Below are 17,490 nucleotides of genomic sequence, written 5' to 3'. Positions count from 1 at the left end.
AGAGGAAGAGTGGGAATTCTCCAGTCTGATGATTGTCTGCCATAGAAAGCTTTAATAGTCTGTTTAAAACGAGGCACAATCTATCTGATAGAAGTGAAAGAGTTCTGCTGGCCAGCTGTGTGACACGTCACTGGTACTGCCTGAATGCATGATTTTGCTAGCTATATATTACTGTTATGTTCCTGCTGGGGCACATGAGAATGTTTACCACGGATGGGAGTGTTTTTCAAGCTTGTCTGTGATATGAAGAACCACATGTGCATAAGATTTTTTCTTTCTGCTCCTGCCCTCAGTGTTTATGCTGATTTACAAAACTCCTTAAGTAAGAAACGAGAGAAACTCTCCAAGCCTGTACTTTACAGAGCATTTCATTGAGCTCATGTGGTGTTACAGTTGAGGACAAATAAAACTAATAGCTATAAAATATTCATTAAAATAATTTACAGGGTAAACTTCACACCTGTAAACTACAGAGAATTCAAATGACACAGATTAATTTCCAACAAATTAGTGGAAAGCCTGGGATGAGTTAAGAATGCAATAAATGTCAGATGTGTAATTCACACAACAAAGTTGACGTTTCATACAGTTGGCAAAAAAAAAAATACATAAATGCACGCCTGTGACTGTTGTGAATAGCTTAAACAAACAAGAACTTACATCACTCAGGGTATCCGTTCACATAGAAATCATTTTTACCAATTAAATCTACCATATAAAATCTATTTTAATGCTAAAATAAGACAGTGGCTGTTTATGCAACTGGACTTCCTTGCACCAAAGTCTAATAAAAACAATTTTAATTATTACAGTTCAACGATTTTTATGAATTTTCACAAAAGTGGTTTTGACAGATCAGCTCTGCTATTTATCTGTCTATTTATCACAAATTAACATTTATACTGGTATTCTTTTTGTATTTTGCTTAGCATAAACTATAGGCAACAAGGAGTTCTGATTTGAAAGGAACTGCTGTTATATACTTTTGATTTGTATATAAGGCAGAAAGAGAATCATAAAACTATAGGCCAAAAGGCTTTGCTGTAGTTCTGAGAACATTATGCGCTGAGATGAGACTGACAGATGATGTCATTACACAACAGAGTGATCTGTTTACTTCTGCTTGACAGCATGCTTATATATTCTCTGGTGTGCAGAGAGCTGCTTACATGCTCTGAACAGGCCTACAAAAACACATCAAAATAATAAAGGGTTCCTAAGAAAAATGAGTCCAAAAGTAAGTGGACCAGTATAACCACACTTCTGTGTGCGGTTTCTTGAACAATACAGAATTTACACCGAGACCTCTTGCAGCCATTTCCACTGTTAAATTTAGCTCCACTGTTGACAAATCAAAGTGTGGCTTTGAACAATATATCTCATTGTTATAATGAATAAACTTGAACTGTTTACCAAAAAAAAAAAAAAAAAAACACACTAATAAGTTTAACCTGAAGGAGTTTGGGAATGAAAAAGATAGAGAAAAGCAACAAGCCAAGGTGAACTTGTGACTTAAAAATTGCTATCATTGAGATTCCTGTACAGTATGTATAAAGGTCTGCGGTGGCTGTGGAGTAATTTTGTGCCGTCAGGGAGCAGCTCTACAGCAGAAGGGCTGCCAAAACTAGAAAGCTGGGTCATAACTCAGTGAGAGACTCACATTGGTTATATAAGCAGGTCCTGCTCTTAATGTGTTCTGCACACTCCACTTCTCCATCACCCGCGTTCACACAGACCAACTGCATTGCAATCTTCATATGTCACCTCGATGCTCACTAAACGCACCACAGACAATTAGCATGCATAGACTTACCCAAACTATCTATCTATCTATCTTACATTTTGATCATATGAGCTAAAAGTGTATTTGGAGATGTGTAAACTGTCTATATAGGGGTACCATAAGTCAGGCACCGTCTGGTGTTTCCTGCTCTGTTTTAGATGAGCGTGAGGTCCAGCAGATGTATGCTGTTATCCAGACTGTCTGTGTCCTGAACATTTGAGGAGCAGTTGCTCTCCAGTGTAGTGAGGGGTGTAGTTGCAGAGAAAACCCAGCAGAGAAATGAATGTACAGACAAAAATGACCAAGTAAAATTCCACATATCCTGTGGAAAAATACAGTTTGCATCCCAGGCCAGTTTGTTAGGGTAAAGCCACCAGATGAGTGGTAAGCAACAGTACATCAATATAATATCAGTTATATCACAATCGGCAACACTGTGCAAAAAGGGCCCATTAGTTAACGATAGTTGATGCATTAACTATTCAATTAATCTAAAACATATCATATCAAGAAATCAAATATTTCCCAACTATATAGTATCTGAAAAACTGTACGCCAAAAGGGTAGTACGTCCGGATTTCATTCATACTTAGAGTATACTTTTTACGGTCGCAAAGTAAATCCAAATTCAAATGTAGTTCCTAGACAGTACGGACGCAGCATATGTCCCTACAATAACAGACCAAAGTGTAAAATTCTTGGATGTATTTTAAAGAGTCTATGCTGTAAACTTCACACACTTTTGAAAATCCAGCATGATAAGCGCTCATTGTCACAGTTGTAAACACAACGGCTTTCTTCTTCCATAAGGGAGTTTGGCGTCACAGCGGCTTTGTTTCCAGGCGGACCATTAAAGAACATGACACACATGTCTCCCAGAAATCCTGGAGAATTCAATTCAGATGAAGACTTTGAAAATCTCAGGTTCAGCCAACGGTCCATGGGCATGAAGTCTGAAGCTTAGACTATGTACATATAGACAGAAGTCAAACGACTGACCTTTGGCTTTCAAGTAATCAAAAACACTCTTCTATTTGACTGGGGTACTTAACAAAATTTCTAATGGCAAACTCTGCCAGGTTTTGTTAATAAGCAAATACTTGGCAGTCAGCGAAGAGAGCCAAACAACAGCGCTTGCCGATCAGCAGCACAGCCAGGAAAAGCTTACAGTATATTCGTTCTCTCATTGTAGTTTATTTAACAAACATTGGAGATGGATTGGAATGGAAGTGGCAGCTTGGGTTCGATTGAGCACTTTGGTTCTAAATATAAGCGCGTTTGTTTCATTGAGCCGGCCCTGGTTGACGTCTCAGCGTTCCGAGAAGCCTCAGCGCATGGAAAGTCGGAGCAGCCCACAGCACCGGTGGGCCAACTTTCCAGAGCATCCATAAAAAAGTGCTGTTTCAAAGGTGGCTTTTCCACACATTTGTGAGAAGAAAGAAATGAAAATATGACTTAACTCAAGCAGTTTGTTCACGGAACAATGGACGACATGCAGCATTGAGCATCTCTCATTCATTCACATCACGACTGGAGCAGACTATCAAGAAACCAAAGTCAGACTTGCTTGGACTTCTCTCAGGGTTTCCACTCTTTCATTCCATTAGCATTAACATTGCTGGCACAGGACCCCCGGAAATCTGCCATATTTTGCTCATGGAACTATACAGATGTTTTTGAGCAAATCACCTGAGCTGCCATGTGACCAGTCACTCTGGAGCAGCATGAAAGTTACATCACGATAATGTTAATTGGTGGATGGTGGCATCATAAGAACACACAGACCCAAACTCTACACTAGCAAATTTCCTGAGATGTGGCATCAAAGGCAGAAGACAAGGAAAAATAGTCATTCAAAAGCCTGACATATGAAATAATAGTCTTTACTATTATTACTATACTTTAATACTTTTTTTTATTTTTATTGAACAGTCTATTGAACAACTGAACAAAACAAATGGGTCACAGACACTTATCCATTCTAATCAGGAAAATATATAGCTTGTAATGTAAATCAACGAGATCTTATAACAGTAAAGCAGACTACGTATGTACATAAAATGTATATAAATATCAGTTGTCACTCTACATATCCCACATTTTTCTTAGTGAGATTAATTTTAAATGCATAGTTTTATGATCAAAGCTCTGTAGTTTTTTATTGTGGAGGACAAAAATATAATGCAATACAATACAATGAGGATAGAGAGATGTACAAATAAACATTCCTCAAGATGTATAATATTTTAAAATAATAATAAACAAATAAAGATGTATAGATAAATGAAACCTAAGTTGCTTCAGCCAGTAAGTGTTCATCCAGAAATATTACTTACAATATAAAAGTTATCCTTGCGTTTACTTCATAAATATCAGTAAAGACTTAACAGCCCAAAAGTGTAAAGGTGGACATGTTACTATTATAACGAAATTAAAGTAAAATTGTACTAAAATTGCCTTTTACTTGCTGAAAAAAACTATCAATCAGAGAGCAGAAGGCATGTAGAAGATACAACAGGTTTTTCAGCATTGTTTTAATCATGTTGATCATTTAGAGGCCTTAGAAATTTGCAGAAATACGATACAGTTGGCTTTATAGAGTTAAGAGCCCTCTGAAACAGAATCGGACAATAAAAAACATGTACAATTATATAATCATATATTAACAAGTTGTTTTCAAAAAAAAAAAAAAAAAAAATAAGTCAGAAAACAAAACTTTCCATGAATGTAAAACTGTATTACTGCACCCCTTTCTTTGGGACAGGTAGCTCAATGGCTTGTGAAAGGAGGAAATGTAACACCAGCTCTCACTGTTCCACAATGTTCTCTATGTCATCTGGTTGTCAAGCCTCATTACAACAATCAGGTTGCATTAAAACCTTCCTGGCTAGCTATATATTGCATTGGTGATAGAATCTCAAAGGTCGTTTAAGGTTCGTTTCATGTGGTCAATGTTTTCAGTTAGGGATCTGTGCTTGATGCAAAAGACTCCTGATAACTGGTTGATTACAAGAGACTTGAAGAATAAAGCCATGCACACAAATCAAAATCAGCTTGTATGGCAGGAAAATGCACAGCAACACAACACTCCAATGCAATCACACACATGACATGTGATGTGAGAGACTTACATGAAAATCATTTGCATTTAGAAAAAAACCCAATGGGTTTGAAGTCAAAGTAAGTTGGAAATATAAGTCATGATGTCATGGATTTTATGTTAGCATTTTCCATTCTCCAAACTGACCCTGAAAACTGTGGCCAGACAGCAGCTAAATGTCATGCAGCTCAGCTGGTTAATGCAACCGTCTATATTTTGCAAAGTCTTTACTTTGCACAAGTGTCAGAATATCAGAGTGAAACCAGAAATGTTGTTAATCGACAAACTACTATCGTCCTACTAACACGTGGTATGACACGTTCCAGAGTTCTATTCTATGGAACATGCATGTAGCAGTGAACGAGAAACGAGGGCGCCGCCATCTTTAGAATATTGTCTTTTAACTTCCGTTTTTGCGGTCGCTCTGTAGGCTATATTTCTATGGCGCTGCTGTCCAGGAGTAATTAGCTTTTGAAGTGGATTTACTTAATGTAAAGTTAACGAAAATTATCATGAAGACTAACGTTTAAAGCATATGTCTTAACAAATGTCAGTCGACCGGGAAGATTTTAAAACGAGCCGTTCATAAATAAACACGCAAAAACGAGCGCAGCGCTGAAAAGGGGCGGGGCTACATAAGGTCTATATGTATGAATAAAACACCACTATTGACCAATCAGAATCAAGGACTGGAAACTAACTGTTTTATAATAAAGCCCAACACATGTGCAGTGATTCACGTTCAAGCTGCTGCCATCCACTGTACCGCACAGCTGAGAAAAACAACACCTAGCAAACAGGTGCAGCTGCGGCAATGGAAAGAATGACATGCAAACATTAAATAATTACCACAGCCAGTCGAAAAATAATTAGATGCAAACAAGCATTATAGCTGTCAAATAAACTGTGGAATAATGAGGTAATTTGATGTATTACTTAACTGGTTATCTAATACGGTCAAGTAAGGTAAAGAGAAATCACTAGATGGGGGGCAGAGCAGAGTATGTGAGCAGTGTGAAAGTGGAAAAATGACAAAGTGTTCCTGCCGCATATTAAAATAACTATATTACTGTATATTTATATTGGAAATATACCATTTATAAGTTTGGGGTCGGTAAGATTTATGATTTTAAAAGAAGTCTCTTATGCTCACCAAGGCTGCATTTACTTGATAAAAAATAGGGTAAAACAGTAATATTGTGAAATATTATGAAAAGTTATTTAAAATAAATATTAATCCATTTTAAAATGTCATTTATTCCTGTGATTGCAAATCTGAATGATCCCTCAGAAATCACTCTGATGCTGATTTTCTGCTCAAGAAACATTTCTTTTTATTATCATTATCAATGTTGATGAATAGAACGTTTAAAACAACAGCATTTATTTAATAAAATCATTTGTAACAATGTACATTTCTTTGAAAAAAAAAAAACTACTTTTGAATGATCATGTATATATAGAAGTCAAATCTGCATGCAAATTTTATATGGAGTGAACTCTGAGAGGGGTTTCTCTCAACAGTGAATGGGGAGCAACAAAGGAACGGGAAATGGAAAACCCAGAGCGGAATGATTACACAACACTTTGGGAGGGGAGGACAAATTGCCGGTGCTCCACTTTACTTAAATGCTTTTGTGCGGAGGAGAAAAAGAAAAGGACTTAAACATTCAATTCTGTCCAAGCATTGGTCTATAGAATAAACCACATGACTAGCGCTTCAGTGGTCCCCACTCTCCTGTCCATAAATACGTGAAAAAGTCACAAGAGAATGTCCTCAATGTCCTTGTGCAGCAGAAAACCCTCAGTCGGCTCATCTTCAGACCTGCTCTAGGGTCAGTTTGTGTAGGCCATCTAATAGCTTTGGCTTTATAGCAGTTTAGGTTCCAACCACAATGTTGTATTTGGTTTCCAAAGAAACCTTTTTAAATCTGGGAGCACGGCCATCTGTGAGGTCTGTAGGGGGAAAAAAACGTTTCTGGAAATGGAATAAAGGACTGATATGTATGAGGAAAAACCCTGAGCGATCATGCTCAGCAAAAAACCTAATAAGGTTCCTGTCTTCATCTTTGCCATATTGACAAAGATGGAGACAGGAAACGTATTCTTCTGCTAATGCTTTTGTAAACACAGAGATGAACAAAACTAAAGAATCTATATGCTGTCCAAATCGTAATTGCATTTTTAAATGCTAATTTGGGGTTGTGCAAGATTGCGGCTTTTTTTGTTTCTTCTTTGCTCTGCTTACTGAGCAAAACCTTTTAAACAACCAATCCTCAATTGAACACACTTTGCAAAACCCCACACATATCCTCTTCTGGAGAGCCTGAGGCTCTCCAATGACCTGAAATGACCAATGACACAAGATCATTTTTACGGGATGTCTCTTTAGCCATTTAAACAAATGCCAGATAGCTAAATATTTAGACATAACTGCACTTTAAAAGGGGTGAAAGAGTTTTAAAGACCACCCTAAAGAACCCCTTTTTACACACGCATTCAGAATGATTTGGAAACTGAATCATTATTAATATACTGTAGTAGCACAATAACTAACTAAACCAATAGAAATTTCCTGGCCACAGAGCCAAGATTTGTGTCAGAAGAAAATCCTTTCTTTAGAAGAGAGATTTAATTCTGGGCTTTGACTTCTACCTCCCCAATAACCACAGCAACAAATCTGCCTTTCAAAGACTAAGATTCTGTCAATTCTGAGAGCTTTTCCAATGACCGCATCCTCCATTAAAGATCAAACAGCCCTTAATAAAAACTAGACTGGACTATAAGATTAATAAGCCAAGTAAACATCCAATACAAAAGGCAAAAATACGCAAAAGCCTGCACGTTTCACTCAAATTACATGAATGAGTATTAGTTGAGTGTAACTGGTGAATTGTTATATAATATTTGCATACATAAACACATGTATACAAAAAAAACTACTTGTTTTAAAGAGATTATTTACTCTCCAAGGATGAATTAGACTGAAGAAATGTAAAAGAATCCCCAAAAATATATGAATTAATGATATTGTACTGGCTTGTGATACAACTATATTGCATAAATGCTCATTCACAAGAGAAGACAAAGAAGGAATCAATATAACTAATCGTTCATGTTTAAAAAGAAGCTTCTCGTTGCTAAAGATAGAGGCAGTGGATCAACTGTACAATCAATATGTGCTTTGATTCAGTTTTCTGCAGCTGCTATGTGGCCACTTACAGTATGTGTTTTTAGATGAAAGAGTTATATCAATGCTGTGGAGACGTGGCATGAAGAGGTCAATCCCCCTGAAATCAATTAAAACTAGTCCAAGGTTGTTTCAGTTAAGACTGTGTCAATCATGTAGACATGCCATGTTTTTGATTCAGACTGCAAAGGAGAGCTCGCTCTAGACACATGGGCAAAATTAAATCTGCTAGACATATTTGAGAATCAGATCTCCTCTAGTTTAGCAGGATAATCGGATTAGAAAATCGACATCATAACATTTAGCATGTTAAAGGAATAAACTGCTAATTCAAAATGTAAGATTGGCTCAAAGGAATAATTCAACCAAAAAGAGTCATTTACTCACTCTCAAGAGTTTCTTTGTTCTGTTGAGCACAGATGATTTTTTGAAGAATGTGGTCAACAAAGTTTCTAGTTCCCATTGACTTCCATAGTATAAAAATAGTACTATGTAAATCAATGGGAACAACAACTGTTTGGTTACCAACATTGTTCAAAGTATCTTTTTGTGTGTGTGTGTGTGTGTGTGTGTGTGTGTGTGTGTGTGTGTGTGTGTGTGTGTGTGTGTGTGTGTGTGTGTGTGTGTGTGTGTGTGTGTGTGTGTGTGTGTGTGTGTGTGTGTGTTCAAGTGAACAAAGAAACTCATACAGGTTTAAAACAACTTGAGGGTGAGTAAATTATGACAGAATTTAAATTTTATTTAACCAAAAACTGATTTAAAGCAATCTAGATATCTGAAGAAAACCAATTTAGCAGTTAAGGCCATCCATGTGCTCAACATCTGATCCATAGACATCTGTGGTTTGCTACTGCTGTTACGCAAATGCATTCACTTCATAGATCTGCAGGAAATAGCAGGGAAACTGTCTCCCGCTTGTTTGTGTTGCTACACGGCCTCATCTGATCTGAGAAAAATAAATACGTGTCTTGCATGTTAATTATTTTCAAATGTGGAACTACATAATGACTTGCAAGTCATTACATTTGCAAGACAAGTTGAATGAACATTTGGATTACTTTTGAAAATGCTAACATCTAGAAAAACAACCATTGTTCATTGATCGATTGATTTTAAACCTGTTTAAAAAGAGAGTCTTAACACTGATACACAAAGTAATCAAGGCAAACTACACTATTTCTGTTCAGTCTTACACACTCAACCGATAGCAATTTCACAGTTTAGGCAATACTGCCTGTTCCATTTCGGCATCTTTTCTCATTTCCAGATGCATGGCATGTCTGTAAAAACGATTATTTACACTAACTACTCTTGAAAGGAAAGAATAAACAAAAACTGTGTATTTTAGGCCAAATTGCTACTTTTGAAAAGGTCAAGACTGTCACACACAGCTTAAGTGGGTCTCTGAACCAATCAGATGTCTAGCTTTTCCACACCTCTATCTCAGCTCTAACCAAGACCATGACTGCAACATCGGGAGTGCGTTGACCAAACACACTTTCCTGGTTTCTGCTTTATACCTGATCTGTGTACCACATATAGCCTACTCCAGCCAAAACTTTTATTTACCATTACATTGATATTTAATGTTCCTGAAAAAAATATATTGTGTTAGTGAATATCATTTTGAGGAGATACATTTAGTTTCCTCAGCTCCTCTATTCCTGAAACCCTGCTCCTCTCTCAACTGATGTCATCTCTCTTGCGCAAATACTCCGCGGGCGACTCTTCACACTTCACAGAAAGAGTTCAGGTCATTACATAGAGGATATGACCCTCATAAACACAACAGGATTTCACAACTCAATGCCATAACCACCCACAGTGAAATGCAGACTCTCTCAATAAACATCATACAAACATGCGCTGGGGGTCAAGAGGAAACTACATGCCCATGAATCTGAATTAGTGCTACATATCATACAAATACAAAGTACATGATGACAATTTATGGACCAAATTCTGAGGCAGCATAAAAATAATTATCTTTGTTGAAATTTCTCATTTTGTGAGAAGCAGATTTAACAAGTCAGGAGCCAGGTTTGTTATATCGTCCTCATACATGCATGTAGTACTTCTCAACCAAGTCAAAGTGTCTCACATTTCCATTAAATGATGATCATCTGTCATCTATAGAGCAGGTGTAACCAAAAACTCCTTAGTCTCCACTATTTTGAATGGCACTCAAAATATAGTCCAAAGCCATTGCTCAGTACTAGTTATTTGTCGCCACCTACTGGATAGAAAACCCACTTTTCAATATATGTAAGATCTTTGTTTATTTATGAATCCAAAAGTTAATCCAAATAAAAAATGTATTACTGGTTAAATTAACCATACATACAATATAATATGAATACATTTTTTTTAAGAAATTTGTACTTTAATTTAGCAAGGATGCATTAAACTGGTCAAAAGTGACAGTAAAGGCATTTATAGAAAATAATTTCATTTCTAACAAATGCAGTTGTTTTGAACTTCATATTAATCAAAGAATCCTGGACAAATGATAATAATAATAGTTTCTCGAGCACCAAATCATCATATTAGAATGATTTCTGAAGAATGATGTGACACTGAAGCCTGGATAAATTATGCTGAAAATACAGCTTTACCGTCACAGGAATACATTTTTTACATTTTAAAATAAATAAAAATAGAAAACAGTTATTTTAATTTCACAATATTTTTGTTTTTACTGTTGATCAGTGTTGGGTGTAACTAACTACTAAGTAATTAGTTACTGTAATGTAATTACTTTTCCCTAGAAAAAGTAAAGTAAGGGATTACTGTTAATTTTTCTGTAATTTAGTTACTTCTGATGTAATTGAGCTAAATACTGTGTATAGACCAATCCGATCACACGGTAATTTGTATGCATTTTATGAGGTGGCTAAACCGTTCGACCTCGCTCGTACAAATTCGTATGAATTAGCCACCTTGTCACGAAGATCAGACTGGTGCAAACCAGTGGTTCTCAACTCCAGTCCCCAGGACCCGCTGCTCTGTACATTTTGTATGTCCCTCTTATCTGACACACTCATTTTAGTTCATTGAGTCTCTCCAAACGAGCTGATGATCTGAATCGGGTGTGTTAAATAAGGGAGACACACAAAATATGCAGAGCAGTGGAACCACTGGTATGAACTAGAACAATTCTATATAAAACAATAGTGGGTTTAACATCAAAATGTATTGTATGATGTTAAAAAGTATGTTTATTATGTAACCTTCTCCCTTTAAATTGTTTGGTCAGTTTAAGCATAATTTTATAGTAATTATTTGAAAGAATTAAAACAGTTTCATGTCTATCCTTTTGAGGTTGATATGGGGTTTAGAAAGTAATTAGTAATAAGTAATTAAATACTTTTTAGAGACAGTAATCTAATTACACTGTTGAAGAGGTAATTAGAAATGAGTTATTTTAGAGCAACTGCTGTTGATCAAATAAATGCAACACTGGTGAGCATAAACTGTGAATGGTAGTGTAGATAAAATAAAACTTGTATATCAAAACATTTAAGCAAAGTTACAATCAAAGTAAAGCACAAGGCTTTTTGCATGGTATTTCAGATATATAAAATGTTTTTATGTATTATTTCAATTTAAAACACTAACAATGACAAAAATATCGGAGCATACAATACAGATCTTTATTTGTGGGTCATTTGAGTGCAGAAATACTGATGTGTTTGATTTCATCCACTCTGTTCTTGTGCATCTGGAAGGCCGGTGTCACCCAGCGCCCACACGAACACTGTTCACCGTACCAGTTAAACGAGCCCAGCTTTGAGCTGCACTTGGGACACAAAAGCTACAAGAGAGATTTTACAAAAGCTTTCACTTTGAAATATATTAAAAACACCAACAAAGAAAAAAATATACTTGTAAAAAAGTAAATGGACATACAGGAACAACGTTTTGATAATTCTATTTAATTGTGCGTACAGATGTGTGAAGCAATCAGGTACTACCTGTCCATCCATAACACCTAGTAAGGCTTGCTCCATCCATTGCACCGGCTCTATAAAGAAGGATGTGCACTGTCTCTGATCTTCAGCTGTAAGGCTCGCTATCCTCGTCTTCTTATGAGAGAACGAAGGGGCTCCTTCTCCCACACAGTGACTGAGAATGCTGGAGTGACGGAAAAGTGTGCGTCTGTTGGGAACGAAAGAAAACAGCAGGTTAAGACACTCTAGTTGGTGAACGTGCTTTCACAAAAGTACAACTTTGTTGATCCTGGAACAACATTCCAATCAACCAATCAGATTTGAGGTTTACAGTTTATGTCAAGTTTAGGCTTTAGGCAGGGTTAGGTGCTTCTACATCAGTGTTATTCACCAATCATTTCCCTCTGATATTAGGGATACCTTAGGGGTAGGGGTAGGTTTAAGGTTAAAACTACATTTTTGGACATGAATGTTGTTCCAGGATCAACATAATATGTTGTGTATAAACAAAATATACATTTACCTGCACTTTCTACATCTGTATACAGCTTCTGCATTCTGGGTTTGTGCAGGGTCAACAGCGAAGACTTCTTTTGGCACATTTTGGAGCTCTGAATTGATCAAAATGAATGACTTTAATATAGGCCCTGGTAAGTTTCTTTCATTACTGTATTTAATAAATATATAGACCATTTAACTATGGGTGTATAAAGTTGAAATTAACACATATTTACCAAATATATTAAGCGAGTTTAAGTATTTCCATACCTGGATATTTCTCTGTAATTTTCTTCAATCTAAACTGTTTGTATAAGGGATTTGTGGTATCTACTTTACAGCCCATTAATTCATAGAGTGCCAGCTGGTCCAGAAATTCTTCATTCATTCTGAGAAAATGAGCAGAACGTTCTTCAATGATAATGCTGTTCACAAACGCGTCATAACAGGATAAATAATGAAAAACACTCACTTAACATCTGGTTTTAAGTTTTGGAGTTTAGAATATGCATCATGTAGATTCAAGTGTTGTGTTTTCATCAGGTAAGCAGTCACCACAGCAGCACTTCTGCTTTGCCCAACATGGCTGCAAACAAACAAACAAATGAATAAATATCAAGGAAAAAAAGTTTAATTCCAGTTTCTTTAAATAAAATAGCAATAGGAAAATTATGTATAATATTAATGAAAATATAACATTTTACTTTATTAACATCAATTTATATCCATTTGTGAATATCACTAACTAATGCACTGTTATGTATTATATACTGTAATGAATTTTAATCATTAAAGTTGTATAAATGATTAAACCTACCAATGCACAAGAACTGCTGGTGATTTGGACTCATCTTGTGTGCTGAGAGCGTCACATATAAAGCTGACACAGTCATCCAGTCTGCTCAGGAGATCTGTGGACGCATCATCCAGAGCTCGGACAAATTTCGTGTGGAATCCAGACACAGCAGGTTCCTCTGAGTCAACGCTGAGTATGTGTGTTACACCGGCGTCTGTCAGGCTCTGAGCATCCTTCACATCGGACACAGATCCGATGTAGAGTCCAGCCTCCACTCCTATCATGGTTTACTGGGTAAACACAACAACACTTTTCACATCAATATGCACGGAGAGTGTAACTTCTTAGCTACATGTCTGTTAATAACTGCTACACTTCCTGGGCTATTTTATTTTTTTATATAAATTCATAAGAGAGTAGATTTTATTCATTCAAATTGATTTAGCCCGCAGTTCTTCTAATGGTGGCTTTAATGTAAACATCAACGTTACTGAACTCACGTGTTACTTGCTGTCAAGATGCAGGTCCAGTAAAATAAAAAAGTCCGTGGGAAACAAAAAGAACTTGTTAGTTCCGGACAGAACACTGTTATATTAACGATGCCTCTAGATGGCGTTAATAGGAAATAAATACTCCGTTGACATTGCAATATTGAAAACCGTGGTATGATTAGTTTAGCTAGTCTTGTCATTCCTGTCTTTGCTATTTATTTAGGTAAAAAAAGTTTTAAAACAATTAAAATAAAAAAAACATCTTCATTTGTTGTTTCATGGACTTCAGTTGAGTTTGTAATCATTTAGGTAGCTTCTGGGGACTTTTTTTTTTTTAAACTATAGTTAAACATAGGCATACATAGGCTAATTGACATTAGCAAATTACATTTTTTTTAAAAGACCCCTAAGTCAGAAACACTCTTACAAACTTAAAATTGATCTACAGTCTGCTCTGTTTTTAGAAAGAAAAAAAACCCCAACAACTAAAAAGTATGTTCAGCCAGAAGTTCCTCGAGAGCACATGCTTGATTTATTGTAGAAACGTTAGTAAAGCAGTTTAAAACTGAATTTATAGAGCTGTACCTTACAATATTGCCAACTCAGGGAACTGTGCTGTATTAAATTTTATTTGAGCTTTGAATCTTCTTTGCATCCTATCGAGTTCCCATGGTGTGTTCTGTATTTCTGCCCTTTTGGAAGGCTTTTGGCTGTCCTGCATATGCTTAATGAAATCCAACACTATGACATTTAAACAGGAGTGAAGGAGTTCAGTCCACTGCACCTCATGTCAGACACATGTCTTTTTCAATTACATAAATGGCTGCTCATCTAGCCTATAACATAAAGCATTAAAAATTGTCTTAGTCGTTCATGAAAATTGCGTCTTTTCTCTGACTGAGATATTATAATAGATTAGAGTGGGATAGTGGGATTAGAAGTATTCGGTGAGCATGATGGCAGAGTTTTCTCAATGGCACATGATGGGGTCTTGATGGACACAAAAACAAGTCACTGTCCCATTACAGAGCAGATGCCTGTGCTTTAATCTGACTGGTCCTCTCAGGACAAGTCCAACTTAGCCTCATATGGTCCCTCAGAATCCCTGTCCAACCTGTTGCACGTATGTCTTTCTTGGAATGCACAGCATTATCACATGAATCCCCAATCAGCAGAAACACACACATTGTTCTATTTTTTTTTCTTTTGTAAGCAACTGTCATGGGATGATTAGGGTTATTGATTTTGATAAGAACATTAGAAGTTTGCACCAGAATCTTCAATTTGTCTAGAGTCTAGACCCACAAAGGCAGATTTAGGATTAAGAGCTTAAAGCAATGCAAGGACTGATGCTTCCTATGAACATCTGTGTGGACCTTCTCCTGCACTCTTTGTGATTGCTTGAGACATTAAGAGTTCTTCATTTGCTCTTGCAACAGGACATTTTAGATAGGAAATGATTAGTACAGATCACTGTCAGAAGTTCCTCTTTGACTCAACATTTTCCATGAAATGTCATTTACACTAAATGACTCTTCTAGAAGGAAAAAAAGGCACATACAAAGCATATTGCATTTCCATAATTATTTATGCATTTATATTTCTCAGTATTCATGATCATAGTTAGGCCAAGAGACCAGCTTTAGTTTTGTCTTCTAGGTTTCACACGTTGTCCTTTGTCAGAACTGGTTTTCTTTTTCTCAGTGAAACCCAATTCTGTGAAGAACTGGAAAGACTGTTGAAATCTGGACTATTTCTCATTTCAGCCAAAGATCTGCTGCTCTGTGTTGTAGCTGGTCTCTTGGGCTTTCTTACATTAGGCTTTCTGGTCAGTTTGACTTTATATTTTCCAGCTGTTAATTTACTTAAAATGTATGTAAATGCATTAAAAAAAAAATAATAATATTTTTTTTATTTTAAACAGCTATCAAAACAAATCTGCAAACAAATAGTGTAAGACCATTCTCAGAACTAACTTAGCATTTCTGTATATATATATATATGCATACATACAGTACCGTCCAAGTGTTTGGAAACATTACGTTTTGTAATATTTTTTTAATTAGTCTCTTATGCTCACCAAGGCTGCATTTATTTGATCAAAAATATGGTAAACACAATACTGTGAAATATTATTACAATTTAAATTAACTGGGTTTTGTTGTAATATATTTTAAAATGTAATTTATTCCTGTGATGGTAAAGCTGAATTTCCAGCATCATTCTTCAGTGTCACATGATCCTTCAGAAATCATTCTAAAATGCTGATTTGCTGCTCGAGAAACATTTCTTATTATTATTATCAATGTTGAAAAACGTTTTTTTGTGTAATTTTTGTGTAAACTGTGATTTATTTTTTTCAGGATTCTTTGATGAATAGAAGGTTAAAAAACAACATTTATACTTTTTTATGTATAAAAAAACTTATGGAATTTTAAAATGTCTTTAATGTCTTTTTTTATCAATTTAATGTGCCTTTGCTGAATAAAAGTATTTCTCTCTCTCTCTCTCTCTCTCTCTCTCTCTCTCTCTCTCTCTCTCTCTCTCTTATAATCTTACTTACTGAATGGCAGTGTATCATGATTTCCCAAAAATAACAACAACAAAAAAAACCCCGCTAAAACTGTTTTCAACATTGATAATAATATCTTAGAACTTTGAATGATTTCTAAAGGATCATGTGACACTGAAGACTGGAGTAATGATGCTGGACATTCAGCTTTACCATCACAGGAATAAATTATATTTTAAAATACAGCAAGGAAAATAAGTATTTGAACACCCTGCTATTTTGCAAGTTCTCCCACTTGGAAATCATGGAGGGGTCTGAAATTGTCATCGTAGGTGCATGTCCACTGTGAGAGACATAATCAAAAAGAAAAAATCCAGAAATCACAATATATGATTTTTTAACTATTTATTTGTATGATACAGCTGCAAATAAGTATTTGAACACCTGTCTATCAGCTAGAATTCTGACCCTCAAAGACCTGTTAGTCTGCCTTTAAAATGTCCACCTCCACTCCATTTATTATCCTAAATTAGATGCACCTGTTTGAGGTCGTTAGCTGCATAAAGACACCTGTCCACCCCATACAATCAGTAAGAATCCAACTACTAACATGGCTAAGACCAAAGAGCTGTCCAAAGACACTAGAGACAAAATTGTACACCTCCACAAGGCTGGAAAGGGCTACGGGGAAATTGCCAAGCAGCTTGGTGAAAAAAGGTCCACTGTTGGAGCAATCATTAGAAAATGGAAGAAGCTAAACATGACTGTCAATCTCCCTCGGTCTGGGGCTCCATGCAAGATCTCACCTCGTGGGGTCTCAATGATCCTAAGAAAGGTGAGAAATCAGCCCAGAACTATTCGGGAGGAGCTGGTCAATGACCTGAAAAGAGCTGGGACCACCATTTCCAAGGTTACTGTTGGTAATACACTAAGACGTCATGGTTTGAAATCATGCATGGCACGGAAGGTTCCCCTGCTTAAATCAGCACATGTCAAGGCCCGTCTTAAGTTTGCCAATGACCATTTGGATGATCCAGAGGAGTCATGGGAGAAAGTCATGTGGTCAGATGAGACCAAAATAGAACTTTTTGGTCATAATTCCACTAAACGTGTTTGGAGGAAGAAGAATGATGAGTACCATCCCAAGAACACCATCCCTACTGTGAAGCA

General features: G+C 36.2%; 2 protein-coding genes across 3 annotated transcripts in view; both read right to left on the bottom strand.

Annotated features, from left to right (window-relative positions):
- The window catches only part of pdca (phosducin a), a 253,431-nt gene that overhangs the window by 158,952 nt on the left and 76,989 nt on the right, over window positions 1-17,490 (bottom strand). The window lies entirely within an intron of this gene.
- Window positions 10,777-13,876, bottom strand: dusp12 (dual specificity phosphatase 12). 2 transcript variants are annotated; one of them, XM_084410564.1, is made up of 7 exons: window positions 13,818-13,876; window positions 13,339-13,607; window positions 12,994-13,107; window positions 12,792-12,910; window positions 12,547-12,634; window positions 12,048-12,231; window positions 10,777-11,887 (listed from the first exon to the last, which is right to left on the bottom strand). In XM_084410564.1, the coding sequence occupies exons 2-7, from the start codon at window positions 13,599-13,601 to the stop codon at window positions 11,738-11,740; spliced, it is 918 nt and encodes a 305-aa protein (XP_084266690.1). In that variant the 5' UTR covers window positions 13,602-13,607; window positions 13,818-13,876; the 3' UTR covers window positions 10,777-11,737. The 2 variants fall into 2 exon arrangements, with proteins under 2 accessions (XP_084266690.1, XP_084266691.1); XM_084410565.1 differs by lacking the exon at window positions 13,818-13,876 and having other exon boundaries at window positions 13,339-13,815.

This window comes from Rutilus rutilus (genome assembly GCF_951802725.1).
Source record: "Rutilus rutilus genome assembly, chromosome: 6".
NCBI classification, from domain to species: Eukaryota; Metazoa; Chordata; class Actinopteri; order Cypriniformes; family Leuciscidae; genus Rutilus; species Rutilus rutilus.
This window is presented reverse-complemented; position numbering and strand designations above follow the sequence as displayed.

Bases quoted from the DNA above. Each gene is read 5' to 3' on its own strand.
- dusp12 (XM_084410564.1), bottom strand. From the start codon at position 13,601: ATGATAGGAGTGGAGGCTGGACTCTACATCGGATCTGTGTCCGATGTG. The intron at 13,108-13,338 runs GTAGGTTTAATC...GTTTGTTTGCAG, and splicing joins CCAGCAGTTCTTGTGCATTG to CCATGTTGGGCAAAGCAGAA. The intron at 11,888-12,047 runs GTAGTACCTGAT...TCTCTCTTGTAG, and splicing joins TAGGTGTTATGGATGGACAG to CTTTTGTGTCCCAAGTGCAG.